General features: G+C 45.9%; 1 protein-coding gene across 1 annotated transcript in view; it reads right to left on the reverse strand.

The window, feature by feature from the left end:
- NWD2 (NACHT and WD repeat domain containing 2) overlaps positions 1-18,587 on the reverse strand; it is a 935,261-nt gene that overhangs the window by 506,754 nt on the left and 409,920 nt on the right. Inside the window, exon 2 of the mRNA XM_069631827.1 lies at positions 13,040-13,128. Coding sequence (XP_069487928.1) covers positions 13,040-13,128 — 89 coding nt within the window. The remainder of the gene's footprint in view (positions 1-13,039; positions 13,129-18,587) is intronic.

Here is an 18,587-nt window from a genome sequence, read left to right on the forward strand (position 1 = left end):
AAAACAAGGGCAACAAACCCATCCTGGGGTATATGTGGACTCCCTCAGACCAAGGGCCGGGGATCCAACCAGGTAGGTTCCAACCCAGGAAGCTTCCCTCCTAACTTTCCCCCGGAGAGCAGTAATCCCCCAAGTGCTGGGTTAAGCTTATTTCCCCGGTACCCTCAAAACTTCAACCCACAAAACAACCCTCCTTTCTTTCCCCACTTTCCTGAGCCCAGACAGCCCAATCCAGGAGAAGGGAGGCCAAGGGTGGAGGGTTACCCAAACTATCCAAACCCTGTGTGTTATGGGAGAAGGGACAGTTACCCTTCCCATGATCCACCAGGATGGACCTGAGACCTCCGTATCAGCCAGAGCGGTTGTCCCAACTGGAGCGCCAGGTCCAGAACTTGTCCCAGGATTGGGTCGCATGTTGAGAGCTCAGCAGAAGCCTCAGATGAACATGCCGGCTCAGAACTCCACAAACCAAGGGTCTGGTACTCCAGAGCAATCACGGGGAGAGAACCCCGACAACTCACTGGTTTCAAAGAAGGAGGCAAGGGAGAAGGGAGGTGTAAAGCCTTAGAGGAAGCTTCCTTCCCCACTTGTGAAAAGCAACTGGAAACCCAGGAACCGGAACCAAAATCTCCTGCCTCCGAAAGTCTGCAACCCAGTGAACAGAGGGTGGGTAGGTGAAATAAAGGACCTAAAAAGACCGATTTTGTGGAGGAGGTTAGTGTCCTCCAATTTGAAGGAGAGGGTTCCTCAGAGGACTCTGGGAAAAAGATCTTCTCCTTCAGGGATGGGGGAACTTCTCCCACAGAAAAATGGGTACCGAGAGATCCTAATAAAGACTGGGTGAATGTGGGGACTGAGTCAGGATCGCCCACCATTGAGCCCCAGAATGATGATCCAGAGAACCACCTTGCCCAAACTTACTCTGGGGACTGCCTCCAACAAGGGGGTGGGGCGGCCCAGAATCAGAACCAGGGGAGCCCAAAACTTCCCCAATATCCAACTGCCATATCTTTCTTATAGATCCCCAAGCTCCCACACAGAATCCTGGCCAAACTACACATGTGTCGGAATTAAGAATCAAGAAACGAACCCACCAACTGGCCCAAAATGCACATTATCTTTGCCCCCTTGAGGAGAAGGAGGGAAGATGTTATGCCCCGGTTCAAGTACAAGGGCAATGTACATTTTTGGCACTGGTGGACACTGGATCCGAAGCCACTCTTCTGTCAAGTAGAGACTCTGATCAGCTGAATTCAGTAAGGGGGAGATATACCAGATCCCTCTCACCCCTCTTCCTGGACAACTCCAGAACTTTGACGGGATGGAAATTCCTGTCGAGGGGTCTGCAGAGCTGGAAATTAAAATTGGGAGACACAAGATGAAGCATCCGGTCATAGTCGTGGTGCCAGAGGAAACCCCCTGTCTATTAGGGAATGACATCCTCCGTATGTTATCTCCCCTAAAAGACTGTATGAATAAGGTACTCTGGACCCAGATTCACAGGCCAATCAAATTCTCACTAAAATAATTAACACCTCGTTTTCCAAAGGGAAAATTCCCAACATCATCAAAAAAGTTACCATAACCCCTCTGGTCAAAAAGCCGGGCTTAGATCCAAAAGATCCTAGCAATTTACGGCCAATAACAAACTCCAATTTTGTATTGAAGATTCTGGACAAAATTGCCACAAATCAGCTACAACAACACGTGGAAGCACAGGAGATGCTACACACACAGCAATCGGGCTTTAGAACAGCCCACAGTACAGAGTCAGCTATGCTCGACCTACAATCCCACATGTTAGAGCTGATAGAACAGGGCAAGTCGGGGATGCTCATGCTGCTGGATCTTAGTGCAGCGTTCGACCTAGTGGACCATCAACTACTACAAGAGGGTCTAGATAAAACTATAGGTTGCTCTCCAACAGCACTGGCCTGGATAGCATCCTTCTTAAGTGATAGGAGGGCATGCATTCACTGGAGAGACACTTTCTCAGAAGCAGCTCTCATCCTATTTGGAGTACCGCAGGGAGCCAGTCTGTCCCCTCTGCTTTTCAACGTCTACATGCGTAGCTTGTGTGAATTATTGGAAAGCATTGGTGTGTTTTTCACTAACTATGCCGATGATACGCAGCTGGTTTTTGAAATGACGGGAGACTATACACTAGATAGTGCGAAAGTAGAAGAAGTATATAAAATCATTGATATCTGGATGCAGAAGCATTGAATGTGCCTCAACAATAGCAAGACTGAGCTCATGATCTTTGGAGCTCAGCATGCAAGAACCAAATTAGGAGATTAATATAAGGTTTTCAGAATAAAAGATGCCAAAATCCCAGTTCTACCCCAAGTCAAAACACTTGGGATGTTGATAGAAGCCTCAGTGGGGGCCGAAGCACAAGTAAACTATCTACACAAAAACAACACAGATTACTTGCGCTTGTTGAGAGCTATTAGACCTTACATAAGTGAAGCAAACGCGGCAAATATCGCAAGAGCGATCATACTATCCCGTCTCGACTATGGCAATGCACTATTGGTGGGGGCCACCAAGAAAGAGCTGCATCATTGCCAGGTCATGCAAAATGAGGCAGTTCACATTGTTAAGAAAATTAAATTTGGAAACCGCATATCGGCTGCAAGGAAAGATCTTCACTGGCTCAGAATTGAAGAAAGAGTCTACTTTAAGGCCATGACGATCGTTCACAGATGCCTATATGGCACGGCGCCAGGATAGTTCAAAGAAAAATGTGCACTCTACACACCTAGGAGAAACCTGAGATCAGCCGACACAGGCCTCTTGGTTATCCCTAGGGTGAAACGAGCAGCAGGGGGGGGCAGAGCCTTTCCATTCAAAGCAGCCAAATTTTGGAACAACCTCCCAGGGAATCTAGGATTAGAAGGAAACTATGGTAATTTCAGGAAACTACTGAAAACCCACCTTTTCCAATAGCCTCCGGACTTTTCAGGATCTCCCACTGGTATATATATGATTACCAGCCCTTTCCTGAACTGTTTTCAGTTCCTACTGTTTTCAACAAGACTCTTTTCTCAGGTGTTCTCCGCGCCCTGATGCCCGCGGGCTGTCAGCGCGTTATAAACACATAGACATAGACATAGACAAATTAAAAGTGTCAACCATGTTAGTCTCAATGGCACATGCCACATGGTTGAACAAAAACCAGACCAAATTAAGTTTTATCTTCAAAATAACGAAATCCCCGACAATACCATCATAGCGGTGAGACAACAAACTGGTGATGGAACTCCTCTCCATTTCGGCAAATCAACCTTCCCTCCAGTCTCAAGTGGCATTCCACACTGGAAGGAAATACTGTAAAATTCTATGCTAATTCACAATCAGAAAATCCCAATTGATATCAAATCAGTGCTACGTGTAGCTGGCATTCTGAAGAAGAGCGAACAGCTCTTCCTCCCAATTCAGTTAAATGACAGGAAGGGGTCCGTCCTCGCCCGAGTTGAATAGCAAAGTATTATTCAAGAAACTCCCAAAAGATCAGACCCTGCCCTTGAGTCAATTGGTCCATGGGTATGGGGCCTGGAAATCCCCCGTTCCAAACATATTCTGCTTAGCAGTTGCATGATACATTTTTTTAGAGATGAGAAAAGCATAGTACATAGTTGTTGGGTTGTGCAAGGTGTTCCTTCCGCCTTTTATATGGGCAGTCACCTCCTCAACCAACACAAGATTAATTTGGACCCCAGTTATTGTCAAGCCTGGTCCCAACTGGAGAGTAAATCTCAGGTTCCTGGCAATCCTAAAGAAACATTCCGGTCAGCCTAGTGCTACGGTAGGAAATAGAAGTTCAGAAATGGAGGAGAGGTCACCATCCCTGGCCTCACCTACAGAATCCGCATCCCCAGATGTGACTTGCTGAAAGAAAAAGTGGGTCCACATCAGCCAGCTAAAGAGTTGCCATCCCAGGCATACTTTGCTGCAAATGGAAGAGCCTACAGAAAACCCAGAGGGAGAGAATGATGAACCCTAGGTAAATTGTAGATTGTCATTAAAATACATGTGGGGAAAATTGTAAATTGTCACTGAATGCACATGTATATACCACGGCTGTCTTCCCTATTGAGGGCAGTAGTGGGAACATTTTCATAACTTGGTTGTGTCCTGTTTTATAGCAGCTGAACCTGGAATCAGGCTGGTTGGTAGAGGCAAATCTTTATTTATTATTTAAAATTCAAATCAAACACAAGTTAATATTTATGGGGCAGCAATCACCAATGTGGTAACAAAAAAATTCAGAAAGTAGATAAGGCAATTGAATTCACTTATAGCAATACGGAAGATAAAACTCAGGAAAAAGATCAGTTTTGGGTTGTGAAAACATAACGTTTAAGTTAAGATTTCCACCGTGAACACACACGTGGAAAACTTTTGCAAAATCGCGAATTCCTGCCTAATTTTCACTATGTGATTTTTAATTAAAAAAGGGTTAAATATACTGTTTTGCAATGCAATTATTAGATGTGGATGTAGCTACGGGTCCTAGGTTTAAGTGAGAGTTGAAATTAAGTCTTTAGCTATATAATTGAAGAAGATATGCAAGTTTGAATGAGAGGCATTTTTTAAAATAAAGGCGCGAAAATGAAAACAGAAATCAGTTTTTACAATGACAATTATGCTCTAAACTAGCGTATTCAGGCTGGTTACCAGTGTGAAACACAGTAAGCTCCAGGGTGGTCCATGGAAACCAACCCCAGCACCTCCGTGTCTGCCTTGGATTGACTCAGTCGGATTACCCGTGGGATGATTTTAAGGGTTTGGGATTTTCACAAGACAAAAGGATTCTAAAGAAATTATCACTATTACACGTTCTTAAATTAAAGAGAGAATGGGTTTAGATTGGGGTAGGACAAGGCAAATATACTATGGGTGGCTATGATTCCTGTTTATACTTACAGTCCAGTGTAAATTAAGATTGGACCATCAGGTTCTGGTCATCACGGATTGGGTCTACTGGCAGCAGGGTACTTCTGGCGGGATGGTCAGCTTGGTGGTTCTGGTCAATTGGACTGCACCTCAGATTGGATTGGATTGGCCCTTCTGGTCACTGGACACTATAGATTAGCGTGATGGCGAGTTTCAGTATGCAAGCATGAATGGTAGCAAGCCAGACTGGATCAGAATATTTCCCTTAAGTTTGGGATGGTTTCAGGATTTGGGCCTAGCTAAAAAGAGTTAATCAAATGATGGGCCTTGGTTTTGCAAAGTAGTCTGGAATCAGGACAAGATGAAAAGTTCTGGAACAGGATGAAGAAGTCAGGACCAGAGCATCACGCGGAAATCAGGATGTAGTCAGGAATCAGTGTGTGTCTGTGTGTGGTGAAGTTCCCTTATTTATCCTGCCAAGTGACATCACACAGTTTATGTTAGGGGCAGAATTACAATCCACACCCACAGGGCTGTGATTGGTCTAAGGCACTGGCCTTTTTCTGATTGGAAGCCAGAAAGAGCTGTCATATTTTATGATGTGACTTGGGAACTCCCACAGTTATTTGGACCAAAATGTAACTTTCCCACAAATGCACATTTCTATAATTATGCCCTCTAATGAAATCGTACACATACATTACCTATTTCTAAGTTATATGTACATCCAACTCCTGCGTCAGTGAGAGCTGACTTTGGCTTTCTGTGGAATTTTGTTAATTTTAATCATAAAGATTTGGTCTAAAAATTCCTAATTCAGTACAGATCTGTGCAATCACCCCTAAAACACACGTATACAATATTAGACTTGCAGCATTAATAGTCTTGGTGCAATTAGTGTTTCTTTATAACTTTTGGTCCTTATGCAGTGCCCGGTTCAATCACGTCTTCTAAGAAAGAACATAACATTAGATTTACAACCATCAACTTTTAGATTTATCCTCCTTCATGTGGCCAAGTTAAATATATTTAAAGCTTAATTACAAATAGGCATTTAACCACCAAAAGTTCTTATCAGTTGTTTTACTTTTCTTTCAATTGGCAACAGCTGTCAAATTCCTTTGATCAGGGTGGGGGTCCAGAGGGAAGTTTCCTGCCCCTCCCCTGTGGGGATGAGTGTTCAATCTTGCCATTGTCTTTAGCTGAGTCCCAGACAAAAGTCTGATGGGTTCTTTGTCATGAGTATGCGAAAACCTCCCAGCAGCAACTACGCCTTTCCTGCCAGCAGTGAGGTGTTACCCATTCACAGGCTGAGGCTGTCAGCTCAGAATTAAATATTTAATTAACTCAAGACTGGGTTTTGACTGTGAGTTACCTACATCTTTCATTAAAATATATAAATGAACACAGTTTATAGGTGGATTTTGACATTTAAAGAATTAGGCCTTTCACAAAAACATGCTTTAAACAGGCGATTTTGCACTTTCTTCCTGGAAAAAACCTTAAACTGAGTCCTCTTAAATCCAATTTTCTTATGCAGCACACACACATTTAATTCAGCATTATTTCTGTTCTTGAGTGCTGGGATTTGTCTGCAGTCTGTAGGTATGTATCCAGCCTTTGCTTGGAGTTCTCTCTGCACAGCTGCAATTGTTACATGTTGCCAATTTAGCCACAGTTTTCCCCGTGGAACTGAAAAAAATGTTGCTGTGTTGCCTTTTTCATGAAATACATTTCTTAGCTGCTGTCAGTCAGTGAGGCCCGGCTCCTCTGAGCCACCTGGATGATCTGTAATTTCAGTACTCTTTTAATTTCAATGGTTCACTGGAAAACGAATGGATCTAGCGCCAAAACAGCACTTTGAAGGTTGCAAAGCTACATTCTAAAAGGCATTTTTGGTTTTTAGCCCAATTCTGTGGCCTTGCTTCATGTTAAATGTAACAGCACCCACTGACATGCTCCTGCAGTGACAATCCTGTTTTCACACCCACTCTGACTGTGTGTGGCAGGGGTGTGCAGCTTTTTGTGGTTGTGACCCACGCGCAGTTTGCAGATTTTTGCATGCACAGGGGTTAGGGCATCCATTTTTGGCTGTTTCTTTCCCCGTTTGTAAAGTGATGCAGTGGGGCATATCGGAATGGGTCAAAATATTCCACAGACCCTTCTATGCCTACAAATTTGTTCTGCCTAAAGGCATAAAAGCCAAAGGATGGTGGGCAAGATTCCTATTTGTCACAGCAAGTCATTGGAACACTCTACCACCGGAGCATAGAGCTGAGAGCTCGTACTAGGCCTTGCGCAAAACCCTGACAACTTGGTTATTTGCCTAAATGACTCCCCCCTAACAATGTACTTAATGCACAGTCACCTTTGTGTCCATTCCCTCACTGTTAAAGCAGTCACATGTAACTGGTTTGCAACAGCGCCCTGATGCCTGAGGCTTTATAAATGTAATAAACAAATAAATAAATATATGAAATTAAAAAGAGATAAAAAAGAAAATTGAAATTTGTATCTCCTACAATGCCAGCACCAAGCTTTTTCTGGTGCCTTGTGCTCAGAATACATTGAGAGGCTGTTTTTTGTCCTTCTTTCCATCATGTCTGCCCCTTTTCTGCAGGCACTGGAGTGCCTAGCCTTCTTGGAGGAATCACTCTGATTGGGTCCACTTCGTGGTAAAGGGCCACTCAGCAGAGCCGCTGGCAAATGCTGGGCTGCATCCCAAGGCCCCACTTCAAAGGCTCCTGTCTATGCCTGTCCAGGCCTGGATGCCTCCACCCACATTGTTTCAGGCACACTAATAATGCAGAAACCTCCTGGACACATCTTTCTCCCGTCCTTGAACCATGGCCTCTGTCTCATTGCTAAAACATGAATGATGGCTGAACTCTCTGATTGCCTCCTCCAGCTATCCCTTGTACCATATATGTGCCACTCCTGACTGCCTCTCCTTGAACCATCTCTTTACGGCACTGCTCCTTGTGTGCCATATGGTAAATACTTCTTTTGTTGTGTTCCCTTCCTACCTCTTGCATCATTGTGCACGGTGTGTTTTCTGTAGTACTGTTTTAAAAAATCCAATCTAGGTGGTTACTTTCACATCTTGCACCCGCTTGTTCTGCATTACACTGTAATTCTGTTTTTTACAAATCAATTCTAGGTTGTTGCTTTCACATCATGCACCCACTGTGCTGCATTCCTGCACCCCATCTCCTGCTCTACATACTACTGTGGCCTCCGTAACTTTTAGGCTGCCTCTGAGTTAGGGCTAGGACTATGCATTGCAGCCCCACCCTTTTTTTCTATCTTTTTCTTCCCTTTTCGCGTCTTTCCCCTGCCACTGAGATGGCACTCTCCATCTCTCCAATCTACTCAAACTGCTACACTATCGCCTATCCTAACTCTCTCACAAGATCTGCATGAAAAAAAGCACCAAAAAGACATCTTTGGTGCAAATCCTGGCTCCCCCGTCATAGACACCTATGTCAGTGCATCCTCCAGAGAAATCTTCACTGACATCCTCTTCTCTGTCACTCCTTCAGACCTTTGGACATCTTACCTCATCTCTACTCTCTCCCCTTTCTCGTCCTCTCCCATTAATGGCAGCACCAAGTGGGAAGTCCTCTTGGCGGGCTTCTTCTCATCACACTGCTGCACTTATATCTACCACACTGGCACCATCCTGGTTCAGGGTTCTCAGGCCAACATCCTTTCCTTTGACCAGATCCTGCCCTCTCTCATTAACTTCCTTCCTTCTCCTGACTCTCCCCCACTACTCGCTCTGCCCCTCCACCTCTGACTGTAGTACCCCACCCTGTACTCCACCTCAGAAAACATTGAAAGGCAGAGACTGTCTCTACCTGGTGACCCTCAATGCCTGCTCAGCCAACACTCTACTGACATCTGCCTCCTTCTTGAAGACAATGACCTTGACATTCTCACACTTACTGAGACTTGGTTCAATATCAGCTAAGTCACTGCCTTTGACTCCCTCCTACCTGTTCGGCTTTAAGATCATTTCCAAGCCTCAACCTCACTGTGCAGGCAGTGGGGTTGCCTTAATCTTCGCTGAATGGGTTCCTTCTTCCATCTTACCCACTCAGCCCTACTCATCCTTTGAGAGCCTGGTATGCAAATTGGTTTTTTCGCCCTCCTCCACCCTGACCATTGCTACCATTTACCAGCCTCTAGGCGCTACATCCCTGTTCCTCACTGAATGGGATGATTTATGTTCCTCCTTACTCTCAACCACATCCAACTTGCTGCTCCTGGGTGACTTTATCATCCAATTGGACTCCTCTGGCACAGCATCCACTCTCTTAATTGACCTCTGCACTGCTCTATCCCTCTTCATTCTACCCACTGGTCCAACCCACTCTGCTGGACACACCTTGGATGCCCTCCTCCACTCCGACCTCCCTCTCTCATCTCCCCTGCTCACCCCTCTCTCTTGGTCTGACCAATCTCTTTTCTCCTCCCACCTGGGTCCCTATAGCCTTGTGACCTTTCATGCAAAAGCCCTGCCAACTTCATTCACAAACATCAGTCCGATGAAACAAGTGTCAACTGCTGCCTTCACCTCCACCTTTATCCCCCCTTGCCCTCCCAACTCAGGCGCTACAATGACTCTGCTCTCAGCAACTTCTACCTATCCATCACCAACGCCCTTGACATTCTTTCCCCAGTCATGAGGATCTGCTTGAAACCCACCTCTAAGTGCAGCACTTGGTACGACTCCGAACTAGCAGACCTGAAACGAGAGTGCAGAGCTGCAGAACAGATGTGGCAAACCTCAGGCTCACCCTCTGACAAACTAGCCTGCTGCCTGCTCCAAAGGCACTACAAACTCTTTATCCATGCCAAGAAAAGGGCCCACATTCAGACATGGGTATCTGGCACAGCCAACAACACAGCTGAACTTTTCAAAATATGCAGTGAACTTGCCAACACTTCTGCATTATCCTCCTCCTCTATTCCTTCTCAGGCCCTCTGCAATGCACTCGCCACTCAGTTGACCACCAAAACTCAAGGTCATCCTGAACAGCCTTGTCACTCACTCTCCCAACCCATACTTCATCTGCTTGCCTCCCTTGGCCACTCACCCTCCTCCTTCCTCCTTCTCCTCGTTTGACCTTTCTCTCCGTAAGAAGTCACCAAAGTTGTCTGCTCTATGAAGGTCTCTTCCAAACAGGTTTCGCCTTGCTCATCCAGAACCATCAAGGACAACGTTTGCTCTCTGGCCCCTGCACTCGCTGATCTCTGTAACCACCCTTTGCTATGAGTTCTTTTCCCTCCTCTCTCAAGCACTCCTTAGTGCACCCCTTCCTTAAAAAAACCATCAGCAGACCCTTCCTGTCTAGCCAACTACCGCCCCATCTCCATCACCTCTTACCTGGGGAAACTATTGTAGAAGTTGGCCCTGTCCCAACTCAACTCTCACACTGAACTTGTTGGCGCTCTCCACAACCATCAATCTGGATTCCAAGTATCCAGATGCACGGAAACTGCTCTTTTGGACACCCGTGAAGAACTGCTTGCATCCCTGGATTCCAACTCACCTTCTGTCCTCATCCTTCTAGATCCCTCCTCTGCATTTGACACGGTCAACCACTCCATTCTCATACAAAGGCTCCACAACACCATTGGTATCTCGGAGTGGGCATTGGACTGGCTGGCATCTTTCCTAACTGACCACTCCTCCTAAATCATCCTGGACAACTTCTCCTCTCCCATTTCCTTCTCCACCTGTGGCATCCCCCAGGGCTCTATTCTCTCATCTTGGCTATTTGACATCTACCTTAGTCAGCTGGCACGTCTCATCTCCTCCTTCTCCCCCAACTTCCAGTGATATGCTAATGACACACAACTCTTCTTTGAACTTCCTGCTGACCCCCTTGTACCTTCCATCATCCCGGACTGCCTTTCTGCCATCCAGGCCTGGTGCACTTCCAATGATCTCTGCCACAATGCCAGCAAAACAGAGATCCTTCCTATTGGGACCCTGCACCGACGTCTTGCTTTCACTCTGGCCTTCCTCATTGGGTTCGGCACCTGCTCCCTCTTTGGAAGCCAGAAAACTCAGAGTCATCTTTGACTCCTTTCTCTCCTTCTGCCCTCACACTCAGGACATTGCCAAGAATTACCATTTTCAGCCTTTCCTTCTCAAAGGAATTCTACCTTTTCTCACCTTCCCCGAGAGGCTCAATGTTAACCGGGCCCTGGTTCTCTAAATATAGCCTCTGCCTGAATCTACCTTCTTCCACACTACAACCCCTCCAGCTAATCCAGAATAGGGCAGCAGGACTTATCCTTGGCCTTAAGCCCAGCGACTGCATCTCTCCTGCCCTATAAGTCTTCACTGGCTCCTGGTTGCTTCACTGATTAAATTCAAATCCCTCTGTATCATTCACAAGGCTGTCTGGGGCCGGGAACTACAATATCTGCAACTCCTTCTTACTAAATATTCCCTCTCTAGACCTCTGCGCTCCTCTGGCACCAACTCCTTGTGTGTAAAAAGTTGAGCTAAACAGAGGGCAGGTGGTCGATCTCTTTCCACAGCTGGCTCTGTCCTTTGGAACAGCCCCCCCCTCCTCGTCTTGAGCGGGACTTCCTTAAATTCCAGATGATCCTCAAGACCTTCTTCTTTACCTCTTCCTTCCTGCCCTCCTTTCTCTGCTAATCTCACCGTCGCTTCATTGGTGTTCAGGGCCCTTATGCATCCTCAGGGCCCTGACCTCCCACACCGTATCACCCTAGCTTCTGTCTATCCTCAGCACTTGCCTCAGCTCACCCGCCATCCTCGGAGGCTCGCACTTACCTTACACTGCACTTCACCTGTTGCTTAAACCTGAGAACCCCAGAAGCGATCCAATTCCCTCTCCCTTCTGCACTTGCATGTTCTGAACACTCACAAGGCATAGTAGGTTTGTCTTCCCTTCCCCACTGTATTTGATATTTATTTTTTGTATTGTAATTCTTTCTCATCCCTTGTCCCCTCCCTGTTTCCCTGTGGGCGCTTTAAAAACAGTATTTACTTCCTGTATAAGCGCCTAACAAGTGAACAATAAACAAACAAACAATAAACGATGCTGCATGTCTAGTTCATTCCCATTTTGGAGAATTGCGAAGAAAATGAATATTATCTCATTAAAGACATGTTGCCCCCACGAATGGCGAAGATTAGGCTGTGGGTCTTTTTTTTAGCTCATGGAAATACAATTCCAATGCTGGTATTAATTGATATTTTTTCGAACAGGTAATTCTAGACATCAGATTAGCATGATGTCCATTTTATGAACGCAAGATGAGAATGATGGATTTAGGTCCCTTAGGACAGAAATAACTCCTTGAAAAGGGCTTTTATCACAGCGGGCATTTTGTACTTTAAGGCATTTATTCGAGACTCTGATAGTTCCCAAAATACATGTTATCCCGGGAAAAGGGCCTGCACGCCAGGTGCCATACTGGCCGTCTATACCTCATCAAGCAGAGTGATAGGATCACCACAAGTCCGCCCACACATTTGAGACAACAATGAGAGGTCCATAATAAGATATATGTAAAAGAGTACACGTCAAATAGCCCACATTTCCTATATTACACGTCGCAAAAGGTGGAAACGAGATCCAAGTCGCCCAGTGCAACCATGGATGCAGCATTTAAGAGTTATTAAGAGCAAATAGGGTGCATGGGTGTCAGAATGAACCATGTTGTGCTGAGAGATAAAGACCAGCATGGGCATGACCTGTCCCATCAGCAGACCTGTGATAACCAGGCCAACACAAAACCAATCCACCACCTAAACACTTCCCAATATTTGCATTGGGTTATGCTAAATAGGTGATCACTCGTGTGTTAACATTATATTTGCAGGCCTGAAATTGCTGCCAATTTCTGGACAGTCAATGGTAGCGGGATCATAATAAAAGAGAAAAGCAAATACATGCATATCATTATTGAAAACGGTTATTTATTCCGCAGTCTGGGAGATAAAATAATAGTAAAGGTAAAAGCTTAATTCTGAAAGAACTCCATATCTTAGGCTCCCAAAATCGCATTTGTATTCTCCGATATATCCTTCACAGTTGGTTGAAAAAATGAAAACATAAATGTCAAAGGAAGCATGTTGAAAGTGTACCTGGAACTCCAGCCCATAGTTTTCCCTGCAGAACTCTCTCAGCTTCGGATACACGTGTTCTCTCAGGGAGTTCCTTTCTGCTTCCGTATCTGCGGTGACAAAGTGTGATGTTTAATAATTAATTGATGCAAAACGATTCAACGTAACGTCAGCGCGCATTTTTAATGATTGCACACGCCCAGCTTGCAGAAAGTCAAGTCGCCATGATATAGAACACTCGCGCTGTTTGACAGAGTCCTTCCCTGGGGAAGGAGCTTAGTGTTGCCGCCAAGGTTTCCTGACATACACTACGCACTGCAAGTAATGCTGTATGACTGGAAGCGCGCATGCGTACGGACTTTAAACATATACATGCCGATAGTAGGTATACTGTTGGCTTGGGGCGCTAAGCTTAGGGAGTCCACTGAACGTGTCGTATGTGCAGAGAGGCGTCATTTCGGAACTGTTCATGGCTTGTGTTTGTACCCATTGATTATTACCACGTGGGCATGCGCGACCCCGTGTTTCGTCGCAGCTGCATTAGCGCTGCACCGATGAGTCCACTGAAAGAAGCCTGCAGCGGCCCAGATTGCAGAGTCCATCTGCTCCAGGGACGCAGGATGCAATCTGGAAATTCATATTTCATGTAACATTTCTCCAAAGGTTTGTGACAATTCTGTTCAGAAGCTGCTGCAGTAATATGATTGAGCCGTGCAGCATTGGGGATACGGGCCCAGTCATGGGGTGCATTTTTAGTGGGGTGCTGCAATTGGAAATTGTACTTTTGAAGGTATTCCACCGCATGAAGCTAAATAGAAAAATCACTTTGCTTAAGATGCATTTGGGTGTTTCTGTTCTGTGGTTGCTGTATACTGTTCACTTCGTGTGTTTATTTTTTGAATATAAATAAAGAACTAAAGAAAAATCACTTTGCTCCAATTCTATTAAGAGATCAGGTCAGCTTCCTGCATACGGACTCTGGAAGCCTGAATGAAAAATTACTTAGTTCTACTTTTCTGTTATATTATTCATATGTTCAACCACAGCTGAAATGGGCACATGCTGTGAGATCTGGTTTATAACGTGCTTAATACTAGCAAGTGGTTTCTAAACACGGGATCGGGATCCGGACCCATGTTGCGCCATGTTGTTTCACTTCCAGGACAAATGCCTTGCCTCTGGGCTATCCTTCCTCCCCTGTTTATGTTTTATGCATATTTCTGGCACCATATGATAAAAGAGGTCAGCTGCATCACTGCAATTCCCAACCATTAAGTACAATGTACCAGTGGAAAGAGGGAAGGAGAAGACATAACATAGGCACCCCAAAAACCCCAATAGATCAACCTTTGCCCTGTTGACACCTTGTTCTGTTTGCCTGCTCCCAGTGTCCTTCCCAAACGTAGCTCAGGCATATTGGTGGGAAAACAAGGCAGCAGAGGCCGTATTTTATTATTAATTTAAACAACAATCAAGATATAACTGAACATAGACGATCGGTAGCACATGTGCACCCACACTTTTTAGATTTCTTTCCTCTTGCTCCCTCCTTCCTTACCAACCGTTATTTCCCAACATAATTTCATCAGCTCTCTTTTTATCTCTGTACCAACTTTTTCCATGTTCTTACCCTGTGTCTCTGTCCCCCAACCTTCCTGAGCCTCTTGCTCAGGATGACGTGTGTGTCCCTCTCATTGGGTTTGCAGGGATCGCTGTTATTTCCTTCTTTTCACTTGCTCGGGCTCGAAGCTGAACAACGGGAGGTGCCATTCTTTCCCAACTTTTCTGCCCTCCCCCACCACCGCTGTGTCAGGCTAAACAAGGGGCTAGGTGTTCATGCTCTTTACCTCAGCAATGAGGATTCATTATGTTGGATTGTCTGTGTGACAGCCATGGCGAGAAAGGGTTTACGCCCCTGACGGCTCCAAAAAATTCCAGAGAGAATGTCGTTTTGAACAGCATCGTATCTCCCTGTAAAACCCTTGCCACTTTGCCCAGCATCTCCCCTAGCTCCTGAATATGGATTGACCGCCTATTGTCAGGCTGCCTGACACATAATCTCCCCAAGCCCTTCATAGCTGCTTTAATAGTCTCGCTTTTTGTGGGATCCTGCCTTCTATATATGCAGCAACACCATTTTGTTTATTTGCTCACTTAAGTCTACTGTGTCAACGTTTCCTTATTCATGGTCACCGAGCTCCTGGGGGCCCTCTGTTTCACTGACATCCTCTCTTTGGCCACTTCTGCCGCTTTCTTTGTTGCTTTCCTCACCCTTGATGATCTTGAAAGGGCTCTTGATGATTCAACCTTCCTCTTTCTCTGTTGCACATCCCTGCTTGTTGTTTCAGTCATGGTCTCTTCTTCCTCCATGTGCTGCAATTGTGGGACCAGGATGCAATCTTCTGCCTCTGCATCTTCCACTTCAAGCATGTCCAACTGTTGCTGCTCATCTGCTTTTGCCTGCGCAATGAGCCAATCCACACCTCTCTCCTTTGTGACTTCTCTGATTTTCTTCAGCAGTGCTGTTATCTCAGCAGCCTGCTCCATAATCTCATGATTACCCACCCACTCCAACCCCTATCTGCAGGCCTCTGTCCGTACTTGCACACATTAAGGATGCGCTTTGTCCTTGCAAACTCTTTGCCGCACTCAGCGCCAACTTGCAAGCACTTTCTTTTTGAGGTTAGAGGAAAGCACCTAGGCTTCCTCTGGGAGCTTGTGCACACTGTATGGGCAGGACTTCCGGTCTGCTGGGGCTTTTCTCACCACCCGGCTGGTTGCCAGGCAATTATTTCTGCCTGCGGCGATGGCAGAAACAGCTGACAGTGGAGGGATAGATGCGCTGTCAATCTGATTAATCTCCTGGAACGTTTGGCAACATCTTGATTCCTCTGCATGGATTGGGTGCTCTCTCGAAAAACCACTGACTGAGGTCCAGGGATTTCACCACGAGCAACCGCCCGCTTCTGGCAAAACACAGTGCTCACCTCGCCCCAACCGGCTGACACAAGGTCCAAGGATTCCACCCCGAGCAGACGGACAGCTTTGGCAAGACACAGTGATCACAGCGCTACACGGCAGACATGCAGAAGATGGCTCTGTCAACGGCAAGCTTCCTGCTGACGGGGAATTCAACAAAATCCTCTGTGTGCGTTTCCAGGCTCTGAACACAAGCTTCCCTGCCGCTTGCAGGGGAAAATCGAGAAAGAAACTGACTTGGGTTTCTTGCCCCTATTAACGGGCCGGGCCCAGGGCCGCTGATGTCACCTGGCAGGTGCAAAGAGGACTTCGACCCTGCCAATCCCTGTCCCTCTCCTTAGCAATCACCTCCCCTTCCTGACTGCTAATTCCTCCCTGGGGTCCATTTCCTCTCTTCCCTTGGGGTGACCGACTTCCGGTGCAAGGGTGGGTGGGGGGCTGTACTGTATCTAAACCATTAAAACCATGGCTTAGCTTAATGACAGACACTCAAAGAATCTGTGTACCCTGCCCCCACCACAGCAGAGGAGAATTATTAAATAAGTATCCCTCTTTTTCGAGCGTCCTGTGCTTCTTTCCCAGTGCTTCTTACCCTCTTAATCTCTTCTGATTCCTATGTACAGTGAGTGTGTGTGTGTCTGTGCGTCCGTACGCATGCATGCATGGACAATGTTCCAGACAACAAGCAGGAGGAGTGGCTGTGGAGTGGGAGGAAAAGCAGGAGCACCAGGTGCAGAGGGTGAGCATGGGCAAGGCAATGAGTGAGGGAGCTGAGGTGAATGAGACAATGAAAGAGTTTGAGCAGAACAGCACCCAGAAATGTGGCGGTTGGGTTCCGGAAATAGGAAACATGATCAATGGGAGTTGAAATGCTGGTCTTTGGCTCAATGGCGGGGACAGAACAAGGGTTAAAGTAGGAGGGAGAAAGGAATCATTTATTATGTAGATCTCGAGTTACTTTGGTAGGAGCAGGAACAGGAAGAGGGGCCTGGAGGTCTGAGTCTTTCCATGCTTTTATTCACATCATTATTCTAAAAAACTGTTACAGAATAATAAATTCCAAAGCATTGTGTATCAGTGAAAGTGTTTCTTGTTCAATGTTTTTGTAAATAGATATTTTTGCTTAGAAAGTGTGGGTGCTGTTTTGAAGTATGAAGTGACTGTTATGTGTAGGCCAAGGTACCATTGCTGCATCCACAGAGCACTCACAGTTTGTTTGTTTGTTTGTTTTTATTACTTATATTGCGCACCAGACCCAAGGGTAACCGGGCGCATTTTATAAGACAGCTCAAAACTTTGTTACAAGATCACAAGGCGAAAATAGAGCAACACGAATAATATACAACAAAATATATAGGAATATACACAGAATATACAGGAATATACAGCATTTAAAGTGTAAAAGCATGTATTTACGGTCCTAAGCAGAAATTCCTAGGCTTGGATAAGTCCAGGCAGTAGATGATCTAAAGTGTGTCTGCATTTTTGATCCACGTTAGAAGGTTGTGTCGGAATGTGGGGTAGGGTTGGTCAGTCTTCAAGGTGGATGGTAGGGCGTTCCAGAGTTGAGCTGCTTTCACCTGAAAGCTGCAGCCACTGACTTTAGTCAGTTTGACTCTAGGTATGGATAGGTTATTGGAGTTAGCAGATCTAGTAAGTCTTGTTGGTTTTAGTTTGGTGAATCTGGCAGAGAGGTACTGCGGTGCAGCGTTGTTAAGGCATTTGTGGACCAAAGAGGCAACTTTTAGTTGGATTTTCTCCTGAGTAGAGAGCCAGTTGTTAGTTCGTCTGAGTGCGGTGATGTGGGCTTTCCTGGGAATGCAAAGTGCTGCTCTAAGCGCGTTGTTCTGCAGAGTTTGAATTCTTTTGATGACTTCCTTGTTAGCCCCGATATAGAGCGAATTGCAGTAGTCCAATTTTGATAACACAAGCGCTCTCGCGAGTGTGATGCAGCTATCGTTTGATAGGAAGGGTTTGCCTGCTCTTATCAATTTGCAGGTGTAGGCGGTTGCTGAAGCCACCGCAATGACCTGCTTGTTGGAAGAAAGGGTGGAGTCCAGGTAGAAACCCAGAGTTTTGACCGCGTGGGCGGTTGTGATTTGGTTGTTGTCGATATTGAAGGAGGAGTAGTTGGGGCCCAGTTTTTTGAGGGCGGGGGGTGTGCCCAGGATGATGATTTCAGTTTTGTCATCATTCAGGCATTGACCGTGTGTGGCCATCCATGCCTGGATGATGAGATACACTCTGTTCACCAAGGCCAAATCCTTGTCGTAATCACCGGTAAGTGGTAGGAGAATCTGGGTATCATCTGCATAATTAGTGTAGGTGATACCAAGAAGGTCCAGATTATCGAAAAGGGGCTTAGTAAAGATGTTGTAGAGTGTAGGCGAAACACAGGATCCTTGGGGCACACCACATGTAATGGGGATGGCGTCTGCTGCCGCTGTCGTGGAGAAGACTCTCACTGTCCTGTTATTGAGGAAGGATTGGATCCATTTTGTGGCTTCTTCTGAGAAGTGCGCGGCTATATCCAGGTGCCTGCAAAGGACCTTGTGGTCAACAAGGTCAAATGCGGCTGATAAGTCCAGGA

Source organism: Ambystoma mexicanum, chromosome 6q (assembly GCF_040938575.1).
Source record: "Ambystoma mexicanum isolate Mex_15411 chromosome 6q, UKY_AmexF1_1, whole genome shotgun sequence".
NCBI classification, from domain to species: domain Eukaryota; kingdom Metazoa; phylum Chordata; class Amphibia; order Caudata; family Ambystomatidae; genus Ambystoma; species Ambystoma mexicanum.